Source organism: Leuciscus leuciscus (assembly GCF_965113295.1).
Source record: "Leuciscus leuciscus genome assembly, chromosome: 1".
Taxonomy (NCBI): domain Eukaryota; kingdom Metazoa; phylum Chordata; class Actinopteri; order Cypriniformes; family Leuciscidae; genus Leuciscus; species Leuciscus leuciscus.
Window position 1 is genome coordinate 67341947 of NC_138725.1, and position 14955 is coordinate 67356901.

At 39.3% G+C, this 14955-nt stretch overlaps 1 protein-coding gene across 8 annotated transcripts in view; it reads left to right on the forward strand.

The window, feature by feature from the left end:
• The window catches only part of LOC309481478 (uncharacterized protein), a 44472-nt gene extending 29521 nt beyond the window's left edge, over positions 1-14951 (forward strand). For 7 of the 8 annotated variants that reach the window (XM_082146386.1, XM_082146385.1, XM_082146391.1 and 4 more), the window contains 14 exons: positions 619-666; positions 798-4289; positions 4487-4588; positions 4697-5073; positions 5239-5340; positions 5688-5920; positions 8666-8844; positions 10068-10161; positions 10255-10391; positions 12608-12699; positions 12923-13037; positions 13355-13627; positions 13766-13939; positions 14025-14951. In XM_082146386.1, the coding sequence (XP_082002512.1) occupies positions 8805-8844; positions 10068-10161; positions 10255-10391; positions 12608-12699; positions 12923-13037; positions 13355-13627; positions 13766-13939; positions 14025-14215 (1116 nt within the window). In that variant the 5' untranslated portion in view covers positions 619-666; positions 798-4289; positions 4487-4588; ... (2 more) ...; positions 5688-5920; positions 8666-8804 and the 3' untranslated portion in view covers positions 14216-14951. The remainder of the gene's footprint in view (positions 1-618; positions 667-797; positions 4290-4486; positions 4589-4696; positions 5074-5238; positions 5341-5687; positions 5921-8665; positions 8845-10067; positions 10162-10254; positions 10392-12607; positions 12700-12922; positions 13038-13354; positions 13628-13765; positions 13940-14024) is intronic. The other variant, XM_082146389.1, reaches the window with a different exon arrangement.
• Positions 14952-14955: the final 4 nt, after the last annotated feature.

A 14955-nucleotide genomic window follows, 5' to 3' on the forward strand; every position in this document is an offset into this window, starting at 1 on the left:
GTCAGTAATGTTTTATTAGAACTGTGTTAATAAGTATGTTATCACAGAACTATGTTTTTTTAATATAGTACCAGTCAAAAGTTTGAACCCACCTACCCATCCAAGAGAATGGGAAAGCGTGTCCAAACTTTTGACCGATACTGTATATTCTAAATTAGTAATTTTTCTGGCAGGTCACATTAGTCAAGCTCGCATCAGCTGATCCACGTCTACCTATAGGAATACGACGCCTATATACAGTAACGTCTATTACTGTATACATGTATAAGCTCCTTCAGTATTATCAGCAGCTATCGCGTTTCTCAGGAGCCAATTACCCTCCTCCATCCCCAGCTCCACCTCTCGTCAGTCATTATAGCATTCTGATTACCCCTGAATCAGACTTAAATTCTCTTAATTATATTGTACATTCAAATGAATTAATGATATCTGCAATACATTTATGTCTGCTCTTATGATTCTATGCTAGGCTGCATGGATGTGCTGGGAGTTCTTGCCCAGAACAGAACCATACCACCAATCCAAACTATATGCTAACTGTCAATCATATTTGACGATAGTGGTCTTGACAGAAATAGTGTTTAATAAAATGTGGTATCTTGTATGTTTTTTATACAGATCCAGTCCAACAGAGGGTAGCCAGCAAGATGAAGCAAAAAAAAAAGTGTTAAGTACATTTTCTCTATTTAAAATGATATGATGTATCAACTACACATTGATTCTGCCGTCACAGTTAGGTATTGTCTATACTGGTATATTGGTATACTTATTTCAATGTTATATTGACTGTCTTTCAGATGAGTGTCCAGAATGCTGTAGGAGAGTGAGGCAAAACAACTTTGACTACTCCAAGGTTTTGAAAAGAAGAGTGAGAGAGGTTTGTCTTTCTAAAGCCTTTTCAACTGTCTTGCTTTATATCAATGTACTTGCATTCACTCATTATTAATATTTAAATCCTTTTTGATTCTACAATGAATAAGGCCCTGTGTCCACGAAAGCGTTTTTTCACGCGACTGGCATATTTTTCCAATAGTTTTCAGTGGGAGCGCCGCTGAGTGTCTTTTTCACGCTGATGCACTGAGCATTCGTCGTTTTTTACCGGTCGCAAAGAGTTGAAGAATGTTCAACTTTGGGTAAAATGCAGCGCTCATCACTGTCACTTTTTACCCAGCTGTCCAATCACAGTGGAGGAGGGGCGGGACTATCTTGAAAATACATTCGCCAAAGAGGGACATACCTGGAAATTCAAGCTTCGCCTTTTGCGTTTTACACTCAGTGACACTTTACCGGTCGCCAAGAGTTGAAGAATGTTCAACTTTGGGTAAAATGCAGCGCTCATCACTGTCACTTTTTACCCAGCCGTCCAATCACAGTGGAGGAGGGGCGGGACTAATAACACACAACCGCCACACTCTGCTCGTACAAAGTAAACAGATGACAACAACAAGCATAATAATGAAACAAAATAATTTTAAACTAGAACCAGAGCAAATACTTTATAATCTATCGACATTTTTATATAGAAACAACACAGACACAAACAATCTGTGAAATGAGATACTAGTAACACTTTCGCGAATATTCCGTATAATAACAAGAAGCAAAGCATCTCTACTGGAAAAAAAAAAGCCAAACGCTGCCAAAACGCTCTCAAGCACTCACAGCTAGGCGTTATCAGCTGGCTAAAAACGGTTTGGTGGACACACAGCCTTAGCCTGACTACGTCAGACTTCGTACTTCCGCTCAATTTCAGTTCGCTTCTGTACTCAGTCTGAGATAGCGACCGTTTTCCCTGTTTTCCTCCGGCCTCAAAACAGCCGGCCAATCAACGAACAGAGGACGGGCTGAGAGCCGTGACGTAGACGCTGATTGTACCGTGGATGCGTAGATTTACGTCACATAATCTGCAAAAGTCGTTCACAGCCATGTTCACTCCGGTATTTCGCTCGATGGTTTTGTTTTCGCATCATACATGTGTTTGCAACACGGTCTCACCCCTATTCGTCACATACTGCCGTTTGGTCATTTTCCCCTCACGTCCAAAGGCCGACGTTGAGGGTACCCCCTATTCGTCGCTTGACAACGGAGAGGGTCGTCCGATAGATTTGAGTGCAAATCCCTCATCTTTGAATTTTGACGAAATGGGGTTACCCATCCAGCGGTTTGCCTGCGCTGGAAAGTATGGTTTTAGGCGACTGATTTTATGCTGCAAATGTGTATTTTGCAGTAGCGTGCGGCGCATATACTGTTACAATCATTGGCGCGGTGACCATACATTTTCGTAGGGCAGAAACCCTTGTCTGAATCGGTATAACGACTTTTCCTTTCTCTTTTTTATATAATTTTGGGTTACATTAAAATTACATAATTACAGGACTTTATATTTTCTGTATGCTTAACACGTGCCTTAAAGGTGGGATATTTTATAATTGCAGATCACATAGTTTGATCATTTCCCCCTCACGTCCATAAGCCGACGTTGAGGGTAGCTACCCCCATTCGTCGCTTGACAACGGAGAGGGTCGTCCGATATTTGAATGCAAATCCCTCATCTTTGGATTTTGACGCAATGGGGGTTATCCATCCAGCTGGAAAGTATGGTTTCAGGCGATTAATTATGCTGCAAATGTGTATTTTACAGTAGCGTGCGGCGCATATACTGTTACAATCATTGGCGCGGTGACCATACATTTTCGTAGGGCAGAAACCCTTGACTAAATCGGTATCACGACTTTTTTCTCTCTCTCTCTTTTTTTTTTTTTTATATATAATTTTGGCCTACATTAAAACGACATAATTGCAGGACTGCATATTTGCTGTAGGCTTAAAACATGCCTTAATTTAGGTGGGATATTTTGCCGATGGTATTTCAATTTGCAATTGCTTATACTATAGTGAGCCTACAACTTTGCTTTTTTTTTGCGTCAAAAAAAATTAATAAACAATATTCGCCTACTTTTATAGAACTTTCATCTCAATACTGATTATGATGTTGTAATAAATTAAATAGCCTACTGCAGAAATGTTTATATTGCTTAATATGGACATATCCTTTGGCAAAGTGATGGATGCATTCTGGGAAGTGGTGTGTTTAAATGTAATGGCTACATATACCCGTGTTTCCTTCACTTAGACATTTATGCTGACCCTTTAAAATTATATTAAAAAATATTATAAAAAAATATTAAGACTGTACTTTTTAATTATGATTGATATTTTGGCGCAATTTTGTGCAACACGTCACTGTGTGCGACCATCGCAGAAACCATTGCCCAGCGCGATTCCACCACGGTAAGTCGCTTACAACAGTCTCATAAGAAAGAGAAATGAATAAGCATTTATACGTCCAAAAGTAATACAATTACGAGTTTATATTAAAAAAGAACATGTTGTAGGCCTATATATATATCAGGGTACCGTCGTCGGTGTATGAATGAATGAATGAATGGGTGAATGTGAGGCAATCTGTAAAGCGCTTTGGTGGCAATGAGTCTGTTGCAAGCGCCTATATAGTCCATTTTGTGTGGAAATAAACTCATAATTTTATTTTGGACGTGTAAATGCTTATTGAGGGATTATTGGGGATATATATATATATATATATATATATATATATATATATAGTTTAAGTCTGGCAAGGCAAAGTTTATACAAGTATCCTGATCATGTTATTCCTGTTTGTTTATCCAAACACAAGGATGTGTTCAAAATATCATGAACCCTAAAGCTCACACAAAAACTTATTTTTAAAGCCATTCATTTTTTATGATATTGTGATTGCATGAATGAACAAGAGCACCATTTACTTAACTTCTTAGCCTAGTAGTTATTCATATTGTAATATGTAGTTTGGTGATCTATTCTTTTTTGATTTGTTCTTCTCTTTCTCTGCAGGTTCCTTAATCCCTGTCCTTTAAAAAAAAAAACATCACCTCATTACATCGAAAAAAAAGCACTTTTAAGAGCCACATTTGTCTTGTATCTTGTTACTCTCTCTACTGTTGTATTGTGTTCTCTCTCTCTTGCTGTCTTACTGACCATGTCTGATCCTGAAATGGACCGTCTCCTGAATGAGATGAGTGACCTTGTTGATCAGGCTGAACATCAAGCTCACCTCCAACAGCTCATTGGCATGCACCAGGAAGCAGAACCATCCACCAGTCAGCCTTCCACCAGTAATCCGTCCACCAGCCGGCCATCAAACAGCAAGCAAGATGTTAGGTGGATTAAGAGGGACAGTGAGGGAAACATTATTTACGGCAGGCCCAGATCATCCCGGAAACAAGCAGGTAAGATTTTTTCTACATTAATGTTTATTAAAATGTAGACTCCAGATCTAGTTTTGTATCTTGGAAAGGTATACCACATAATCACAAGTCATGGGTCTGAATTAGAATATATCTGAGGTTATTATTACGTACCTGTGCCTAGCATCAGGTAAAGTTTGTGTCATTGAGTGTAAAAAGCAACAGCTTTTTTGCTACAGCAGGTCCCAGTCACAGCCAGAGTCGAAAGACTGGTGTCTCTCATGTCAGGGCTCCGGAAACCAGTGCGGAAATGACCATTGACATTCCTTCCGTTTCTGCAGGTGTGTTATTTATTTTGACTTCACTGGTTCAAAACAGTATGTTCATTTATTATAAAATCGCCATTGTTCAATGCTACTGTTTTTAAATATTGTGCATTGTTTTAACAGAGTCCTTCCTTCAAGAGCTTAAACGCTCACTGGGTGAGGACATACATGTCATGAAGATGAAATGGCACTTCAAGCCTCATGAGACTGGTCGACTCGAAAGAGCCTCATATCAGGGTGGTGGGAGAAAGAGAGACCCCGACTGGTCAACACCATGGTGGCTCGACAACATGCGGCAACTCGGATCTGCCAACATTGTGGAAATGGTCCAGCCGTTATCCGTTGTTGTGACTGCCGACCACACCCATTCCTCTGTGGCCAGTGTGATGTCAGGGTCCACCAAGGTCAAGTGTTCCACAACAGGGATTCGATGACACTTGCATTTTTTCATCCATTGCCTCCCACAACTTGTGTTGTGGAGAGGGTTCTAACCCAGTGTGGTAAGTTGTAGTTTTTAAGTCACATTCTTAGACTTGACTGAAAAACGAAATGCTGTTTTCTGATAGGTCGATGAAGCCGTCAAGTGCATCTTGTTTAAAATAGTTTCCAGTAAACAAATGTTATTGTTTAATTCTCATCCATGTGTTTTTTTGTTTGTTTTTAAGAGCGTCTTGTTCCTTTGGAGATGCCAGAGACAATATGCGGTTGTCTACAAGTATCGTCCAGTGTCATCGCAGGACAGTCCATAGTTGTGGTTACAATGAATGGTAAGAAGAACTTTATGGGTTTGGGTGGGGGTCACTTCTGTAGAATTTTCTTTTTGATTTTCTCTGATTTTCTTTATCATGGATGGAAATCCAGAGGTGTCAATAGGTTGTGTGTTGATTAGATTGGCTGGGCCCACCTATGTGGAGGAAAACAATTAACCTTTGTTTGAATGGGGATAGTTAATTTGCCTGACAAAAGTGTGACTTCCTATAGAGTGCCTTACAAAATGTTTGTAGAAGTGTCCTCCTGATCCATCCTTAGTCAAATGTTCCCATATCAGTTGTCAGAATGACACAGTTTGGTCTGTCAGAATTAACTTTGTGTATATATTTCCTTCTTTTTCCAGGGCGATATGATCTCAGATTGCCTCAGATTATATGCAAAGCATGTGAAGCCACTTGGAGTCCTGGAGTGGATGACCTGATCCGTAATGACTACTGGCCTGCCACTTCTCACTATTCAACTGTGTACGCAACAGATGTCCTTTTTTCTTTTGAAGAGCTGAAGATGGCTGCACCAGGGATGTCTAGCCAAGCATTTCTTAGAATGCTGGATCAACGCACTGTTCGCTTTGGCCGTGTAAGTATTTGTGGTAATAATTGCGTAACTCCATATATAATACTATGAGGGCATGATGATGATGATGATAGTACACATGAACAGAGCCATTAGACCCTTTATAGACAACCATAAACTCATGTTCTCAAGGCCGGACTTACCATTGGGCTTGACTGGGCTCAAGCCCATGGGCCCCGCCCAATAGGGGGCCCCGCCCGTTTACGTTTGATTTTTTCAATAATATGTCAGTCATTTAATTTTTCATTTAAAGTTTGTTGATTGGTCTAGCATTGTTACCTGGCCCTGCCCTGCCATGAAAAATGTAATTTAATTAGCTAAATTAAATGTCAGTCATCTTGAGGTTTGCTGATTGGTTATTGGCAGTTACGTAGTGCCTCGTTTACTGCCGAACCGTTGAAAAAACCTGTCCGCATTAGACAGTAGCCGCGTTTCCATTAACCTTCAAATTGCGCAAATTGAAATTGCGAATTGAAAATAAGCACAATGGAAACACGTCAATTTCGCAAAAACTCCCGTTTATCGCAAAAAAGTTTTTACGCTCTCATGAGGAGGTTTTTCAGGCAATTCGAAAAAGGAATATTTCGCAAAACTGCAATGGAAACCGTTTTTGCGCATTTACAGTCACCAGACTTAGAAGACGCGGTGTGTTTGAGGTCCATGTATAGCTACGCAAATAATAATAATTTAATATTATTTTATCATAACATTTAATAGGCTATATTTAGAAGACGCTTTTATGCAAAAAAGGAACAAAGCTGAGTGTGGAGCGCGCACTGCATGACACGGAGGCGCGAGCGCGAACACTTGCATTTTCCTATCAACAGTGGAAACAACTTAAAATAGCCTAGGCTACTCTATCATTTCTTGTCATACAGAAAATAATAATACATTATTCCCATCTACTTTTATTTGTGTAAACTCACAATAACAAGAAAATGTTGTGCTTTTGTAAAATAAAATAAAACAATCAGACGCTTTCATGATCTCCGTAAACTGGAGCGCGAGAACTGAAACAAAATATAGCTTATGTAGGCTAAAGCTTGAAATGTCCACTTTAAATCGAACAAATTCGAATCGAAATCTAATACCTTCTGATTAATCTGTATGAAAGGTGCATTTCTCTCCAAAAGCGCATCTGCTTAACAGCGGAGATGGAGATGTGATTTTAGCCAAAACAATAGTTTATTAATAATATTAATGGCTCTTCTCATTCAGCACTGCGGAAAAACATCAATTCCATGTTCTAATTTGGCCTTAGAAAACCAGTCAAATCGACATGTTTTCCATATTAATTTGTGAATATTTTAAATGTTTAATAAAGGGGCAAAAATCTGAAAATTCGTCGATATTTACTTTTTTGCGCAGCAGTTGGTGTAGCCAGTTCAAATAAAAATTTTGGTGTTCAACTTTGCGTTTTAAAAAGACAACAACCGTTCATTTTTCGTTTTTCAATTACGGGTTAAAAAAGGAAAAACGAATAGGCACAAAAGTAGCCTACATGGATCGTTTGGACAGAATACGAGACAGAGTTCTTTATTAAATTCATAAAAGAAACAATAATTAGCCTATAGGAATACTGGATTCTAAATCTCAAAGAAATGCCACAATCAAAACATATGTTTTCCAGGTAAATAAGTGTTTTATTCTCATTCTGACCAAGACATTTGTGCATTGCAATAAACTTATGATCACTTTGAACTTTTTTAATCATTATGTATTTATTGGAAAAAACTTTTTCAAGCTTCAATCAGTGGTCATATAAATAAATTATTACGTTTTTTTAACATGTAACACTGTCTACGGTACCAGTCACCTTTTGAAAGTAGCTTTGCACTTCAAATAACGATTGGATCGATTATATTGTTACGCCACCAGATGGCGACAAATGACTTTTAAAAAAACATTTGTCATTGAATCGTTCATTCAGGAGATTCGTTCAAAAATGCTGATTCATCTATGAAACAAGTGTATTTGATTGAGGAATTGAATCATTCATTCAAACCAAAGTTTTTTTTATTTTTTTATAATTCAGATTAATTAAACATTTTTAATAGACTTCAGCAATTAACATAAATTATGTTATTTTGTTTAGTTGTTTGTTCAGAATCGTGATCTCTACTTTTTATTCTCAGTTTATCCAGAATTGTGTAGCTCTAATACATAGCTTGTGTATGTATCATTTGTGTTCTATTTAAAGTAATGTATAGCCTAGAAGGCAGGGCCCGAAAGTGACTCAAGCCCAGGGGCCCCCACCAACCTAAGTCCTGCCCTGCATGTTCTCTCATCAGCAGTTTGCACTGAGACATTTATGGAAAAACAGGTCATTCTGAAGATCTCAAATTCAACTCCAATGGCTACCGACTTTGACATCTTCTCCCCAATATCATTTCCTGATCCCAGAAGTGTTCCCTTGGATTAATGGGCTAAACATTGCACAGGCTTAATTCTAAACAGTATGGAAGCCGTTGTAGCCCTCTTTGCGTATAGATTTAGACTGAATGTCAAACAATATCCTGTATGTTTAATGGCCAGGTTCCCCAAATACACCAGTGTATAGTGTATGAGTGAAGTTTACACATTGTTTATTTCCTTTGATATGTATTCTAAGGAGTGGTAACAAAGTTTGTACAAACATCCCAAAATATATCCATTTAGAACATTTTACTTCAGTGTCGTATATTGTTTAATTTGATCCGTTTTACTGTTCTCTTTTGTTCTCTTTTACTGAACTCTTCTTTGAAACAGAGCGGAAACATCACAGCAGACAGCTTCCGGAAAAGCTTCTTGGAGTGGGAAGCTGTCCGATTCGAAGTGGACAAATTATGCCAGGAGGACCACTTTGACTGCCCAGCGTGCAACCCAGACATGCTTGCAGTATCCGTTGATGGAAACCGTAAGCACTACAGATTCAAGAGTGCAGCAAGGTACTGTGTGTGCATTGACGGTCCATTACTTTGAAAGTAACTGCTGTGAATTCAAAATCATATGAATATTTAAAGTTAAAGGTGCTGTAAGCGATGCCGGGAGTCGTAACTTCTTGTTGACATTCGAATTGTTGTCAAACAAAACGGAGGCTAGCTAGACCCTCCCTTCTCCTCATCCCGTCTCCTCCCTCCTCCCCTCCCTTCCGGCATAAAGGAAAGTCAAAGTAGTCATTACAAACAAAGTTACGTTTTACTGATACTTCATTCAATGTGTAATGTCGCCAAGTTAGATAAAGGGTTTTATATATTGCAGAACAGAATGCAGAAAAAGAGAAACATTATTTTAAAATCGTTTTGCCACCTGAAGCTATAACTATAGCTCCCATACAAGGACGCAATAATAGCAAGATAACGTAGCTTCGCGTTTCCCAGTGAGCATAAACAACGGCGGCGGCGTAAACAAATTTAGTCAAAGTTGTCAACAGCCTATAAATGAACATTCAAATTCATAACAAACAGTGGATGAAAACAATCATTCACACAAATTGTCGCCCTACTGTGAATTTGCTTGATCATTTACAATAGAGATTGAGCTCTGCTAGAAACATATATGTTGTATTCACCAAAGTTAACGCTGACTGCATAGTTCTAGCTAATTACATCCTTGTGTTGGTTTGGCGAACATTAACGTCAATTTAGAAAGAAATATGGATTTACCTGTTCTGCAAAAACAGAGCAACTGAATGTGGATCGGAAGCCCTTCTGCCGGCGGAGTTCTCCCACCTTTAAAAGGTTTTTCCGATGTAAATTCGGGACTTCACGCGTTCCTTATCCTTGTCCCTCTTCTTTGCAATTTGTTCATCGGAAATGTCGTGTTTCGGCCATAATTCAAACTTCCCTCTTCATGCTTCTCTCTCCTCCACACACCCACTTCATGTGCACGCGCACTAACCCCCTAAACCCCACACTCAAATACTTCTTGTCGGTGATTGGCTGGAGCACTGTTTGTTGTGTTTCGTGGTGCGGGTGAGCCCAGTTTCTTTTTGTTGCCGTTTGTGGAGCCTGTGGTGTCTACAGAGACCGTGTTTTTTTACAGTGTGTTCAGGGGACAGGCAGCTAGCGGATAGTGAGGAGATGTTTGCTGTATGTGACAAAAAAATGTTTGGCCTAAAAAACGCGTGGCATCGCTTACAGCACCTTTAATATGTATCTCTTTTATTTAGATCGGAGGAAAAAGCCATCTTTGATGGCGTGTTCATCGCGAATGATGATGACGTTGCAAAATTCGTGGACTATGTCCATACCTCAACCAGTCATGTAAACTTGCACAACTTCACTATATTTACCTATAAAACACCACGTCCTACAGAGTACTTTGTTTGAACAAGTTTGGACTGTTCATCTTCCAAGTTTTAGGTCTCTGGAAGAGGTGTCTGTGGAGGGCAATGGTCAGCGGCGCGTGAAACGTCTCAGAAGTCCTCAGGAAAAACAGACGAGGAGGGCCTGGAACTCGCTGTATGTCGTCATGGGGTTCTCACCGTCATGGGGTATGTCGTCATGTCGTCATATGTTCAGGGGGGAGATTTTTGCCTACCCCCTGTACCTACAAAAGCAAATGGCCTGTAAGCCAGTTACATTTTTTGCAATGGATGTGGCATGCAAATACTGGCCTTACCTCCAGAGAGTGACAGAGAAATGCCCTGAGCTTCAGGATCTCCTCACCATGAGGCCATTTCTTTCTGTTTTTCATGCCAAAGCTCATGATTTCAAATGTGAGGTAAGAAAAAATGATTGTCCATGACATTTTCTTTCCCTGAAATCTTATCAAATTATAGACCCATTTCAAATCTTCCATTTATGTCTAAAATATTAGAAACTGGGCTCTTTCTTGCAACAAAATGATATCTATGAAAAGTTTCAGTCTTGATTCAGACCGCATCATAGCACTGAAACTGCGCTCGTTAAAATCACAAATGATTTACTTTTAGCTTCTGACCAAGGCTGTATCTCAATACTAGTTTTACTTGATCTTAGTGCTGCGTTCGATACTATAGATCACACATTACTCTTAGATCGACTACAAAATTATACTGGTGTTCAAGGACAAGCACTAAGCTGGTTCAAATCATACCTATCTGACCGCTACCATTTTGTCTATTTAAATGGAGAAAAATCGATCATAACTCCAGTAAACTATGGAGTGCCGCAGGGATCTGTATTAGGCCCTCTGTTATTTTCAATATATATGATGCCACTTGGAAATATTATAAGGAAACATGGAATTAGTTTCCATTGTTATGCTGATGACACTCAAATATATATTTCATCACGGCCGGATGAAAACGCTAAATTTTCCAAATTGACAGAGTGTGTTAAAGATATAAAAGATTGGATGACGCGTCATTTTCTTTTATTAAATCCAGACAAGACAGAGGTAATACTTATCGGTTCAAAAAACCGCCCACAAAACCTCGCACAATACAACTTTAACATCATAGGATGTCCTGTTACTTTATCCTCTACAGTAAAAGACCTGGGTGTTATACTCGATTGCAACCTGTCTTTTGAAAATCATATTTCATATGTTACAAAAACAGCCTTTTTCCAACTTAGAAACATTGCTAAGCTACGTAATATGCTATCAGTTTCTGATGCAGAAAAGTTAGTTCATGCATTCATGACCTCGAGACTGGATTACTGTAATGCTTTATTAGCTGGTTGTCCTGCATCCTCAATAAACAAGCTACAGTTAGTCCAAAATGCCGCCGCTAGAGTTCTTACGAGATCAAGAAAATATGATCATATAACACCGATTTTATCATCACTGCATTGGTTACCTATAAAGCTCCGTATTAATTATAAGATATTGCTACTGACTTATAAAGCCCTAAACGGCTTAGCTCCAGTCTATTTAACGGATCTTCTATCACCCTATAATCCATCGCGCTCTTTAAGATCACTAAATTCAAGGCTTTTGGTCATACCTAGGATATCCAGAACCACCAAAGGAGGGAGAGCATTTTCACATTTGGCTCCAAAACTCTGGAATAGTCTTCCTGATACTGTTCGTTGCTCAGACTCGCTCTCCCAGTTTAAAACTAGATTAAAGTCGCATCTCTTCAGCCAGGCATTCATATAATCCTACAGTTCAAACTACAATCCGGCCTCTAGCTCATAAATGCCAGAGGAGAACTGGCCCCCGACTGAGCCTGGGTTCTCCCAAGGTTTTTTTTTCTCCATTAGGTCACCTGATGGAGTTTTAGGACACCATTAGGTCACTTGATGGAGTTTTTTGGTTCCTTGCCACTGTTGCCTTTGGCTTGCTCAGTTGGGGATATTTTGGGGATATTTAATTTAATTTTATCAATCAATAAATTCCTCTTGAAACAAACTTTGTTGTATTATTTTAATGTAATACTGTGAAGCTGCTTTGATACAATCTGTATTGTGAAAAGCGCTATACAAATAAACTTGACTTGACTTGACATCAGAGTACCATTCACCTACTGTCCTGCCATAGTGCTCTATGCCATTTGACTACTGTCCTGCGCCACTGTTTCATGCTATTTCTTCACTATCCTGTGCTATTTACCTAACCCTTTCATCATGGGACAGTAATCAAATGGCACAAGACAGCAGATTAATAGTTCCATAGTACTGTAAGTTATTATCTCTGAAAAGTTTGTGATTCAAGTCTGCACAGTTTCTTCTCCTACTGCTACTGGAAAGAAAGGTGATAATCTCATATTTTTTATTTTTGCAGGACGCATAGACATGCTGACGATCATGGCCATGCGCTGGAACCAACAAAAGTTTGACAACTTGGCTTCTACCCTTGCCCGCCGATATCGGAAGGTAAAGACACCAGTTTTCCCTTATGCAAAATGCATAGCGATATTGTAAAATAAAATATTAAATGTTCATACCATATATATTGATAGTCCAAGTACATACGAATATACTGTATATTTAATTAGTGTTGTATGTGGTTTTCTAATAGTGAAGGTACTTCACAATCCTTATCAACAATTATTGTCAAAGTTGTAGGCGTTTCCCTCATTGTCATTTATGTTTGAAGGCCAAAATAGCCCTGCAATGCCAGTTGCATAACCTGGAGGCCATGAAAACGGTAATGGACATCTCAGACAGTCAACTGGAGAGGTGGATCTTTGATGTCAATGAGTGGGCAGAAGGTAGGATATACTGTTTTATACTGTTTGATATGGTGCTTGATGTATCACTTCTGACTAAGCTTGGCTGCAATTCCAAAGAGGCTCATTGTAATCGTAGTCAAAGAGCACATACTCTGATTGCTGATGACGTGTGGACAAGATTATCCCCATGGGGACAATAAAGAACCGAACTATACTCAAACTTAGCTACAAGTGTAGCCTCTCAGTTACAGAGAAATATGAAAAGATTGTTGAGGCTTTATTTTGCTCATACACCAAAAATATTTTTTCATGGAATCAAGAAGCATATCTCTTATCTCTTCATTTCTTCCTCTCAGCAACAACATCCCCAAATGATGCTGATGTTGCCGCTGTTGCCAGCCCAATAGAGGAGCTGGTGGCAAGTGTTAAGAGGAGGTCCCAGCGTCTTTATAAGGACAGTGACGGATGCAAAGGACGTGCCCGAATCCGCCGAAAGATCAGGGAGGAAAAAAAAATCGTAAATTCTGTAGTGGAGAAGTATAACACCTTGGTTCCTAATGCAGAAAAACTGACATTGGACACCATTCTATCTGACGAGATTGTTTGGCCATGGCAGCTTACACACGGTGGTATGTACACAATTCCGTTGACTTTGTGCAATAGTCACATAGTAGGACAAAATCTGTCATGCCTCGATTGTAACCCCAGAAAATATTGAAATACTAATCTTAATTACAACCGACTTATGTTTCATCTATGTATTTCAGACTCTGTAGATCTAAGGACAAAGAGGAAGGCGTTCTACATTGTGATGGCAGTAAGGAGACTTGAGGAGGAGAAGAGGATTCTTATTGCAGAGATGAACAAGCATTGGAAGTCTCTTTGCACCCGTGCAGACACCCTGAAGCAGATGTCATCCCAGCTTTCTAATGTGACATCAGGTATGTATTTGTTATACTTGGCATACATTACAATGTTTCTGAATGTTTCTGATTAATAAAGGCTCAATGTGTTTTAACATGTAAGGTGAGACGTGGGGCCTGCTTCAAGATGGTATCCGAGGTCTACAGAGCTTGACGATGAAGAACAAGGAAGCAAGCAACAGCCTTGCAAAGCATGCAAAGAAATGTTATGTTCAAGTTCTGACTGAAACCGAAATTAACTTCGATAGTGATTCTGAGGAGTACCATACCAGCAGTGACTCTGAGCAAGACTAAACATGGCCAGAGTCCTTTTTTATGCGGTTGTGTGCTGGGGAGGCAGCATTAAGAAGAGGGCCGCTGGGACAGGTTGGTAAGGAAAGCTGGCTCTGTGTTTGGCATGGAGCTGAGGTTAATCATTTAACAAACTGAGGATAATTTGCAGTAGCAGTCTTCTGTCATGCTCAAAAACGAGGAGGTCATTTGTCCCCAGGGCAAACCAGCAACTCAATGTCACAGAAAAGGTTAGGGGAGAAATGGACTTTTCAGCATGAGTCTCACCCTGCGCCAACCATCACATCACTTTGTCTATTGTCTAGTATCCACTATCCATTTCACTGTCTTACAGGCTACATTATCCCCTCTACACATTCTGGGCTGTGGTCCCAACATTTACCCCTGTTGGCTTGTATAATCTTTTTTTTATTTTTTAGAAATATATTTAAGTTTCTGTTGTTCTATTTATTTGATCTTCTTTGTATTGTTTTTGTTAAGCAATACTATTACACTCTTTTTTTCCATAGTCATATTAAACATGCACAGCTTTGCACTGATTAAATCCCTGCAATGTTTACTTTTGCACTACCACCACTGCAAATCACTCCATAGCTGCCCATCATGTATCACAGGGTCAGTCCCTACCAGGCCTTTGTAATCACTCGACATGCTCTTCACTTTTTGCATTTGTGATTTTTGTTATGTGTCTGAGCTATGTGTGTTGTTTTTGTATAAGCTAATAAATGCCTAAAATGTGGTGT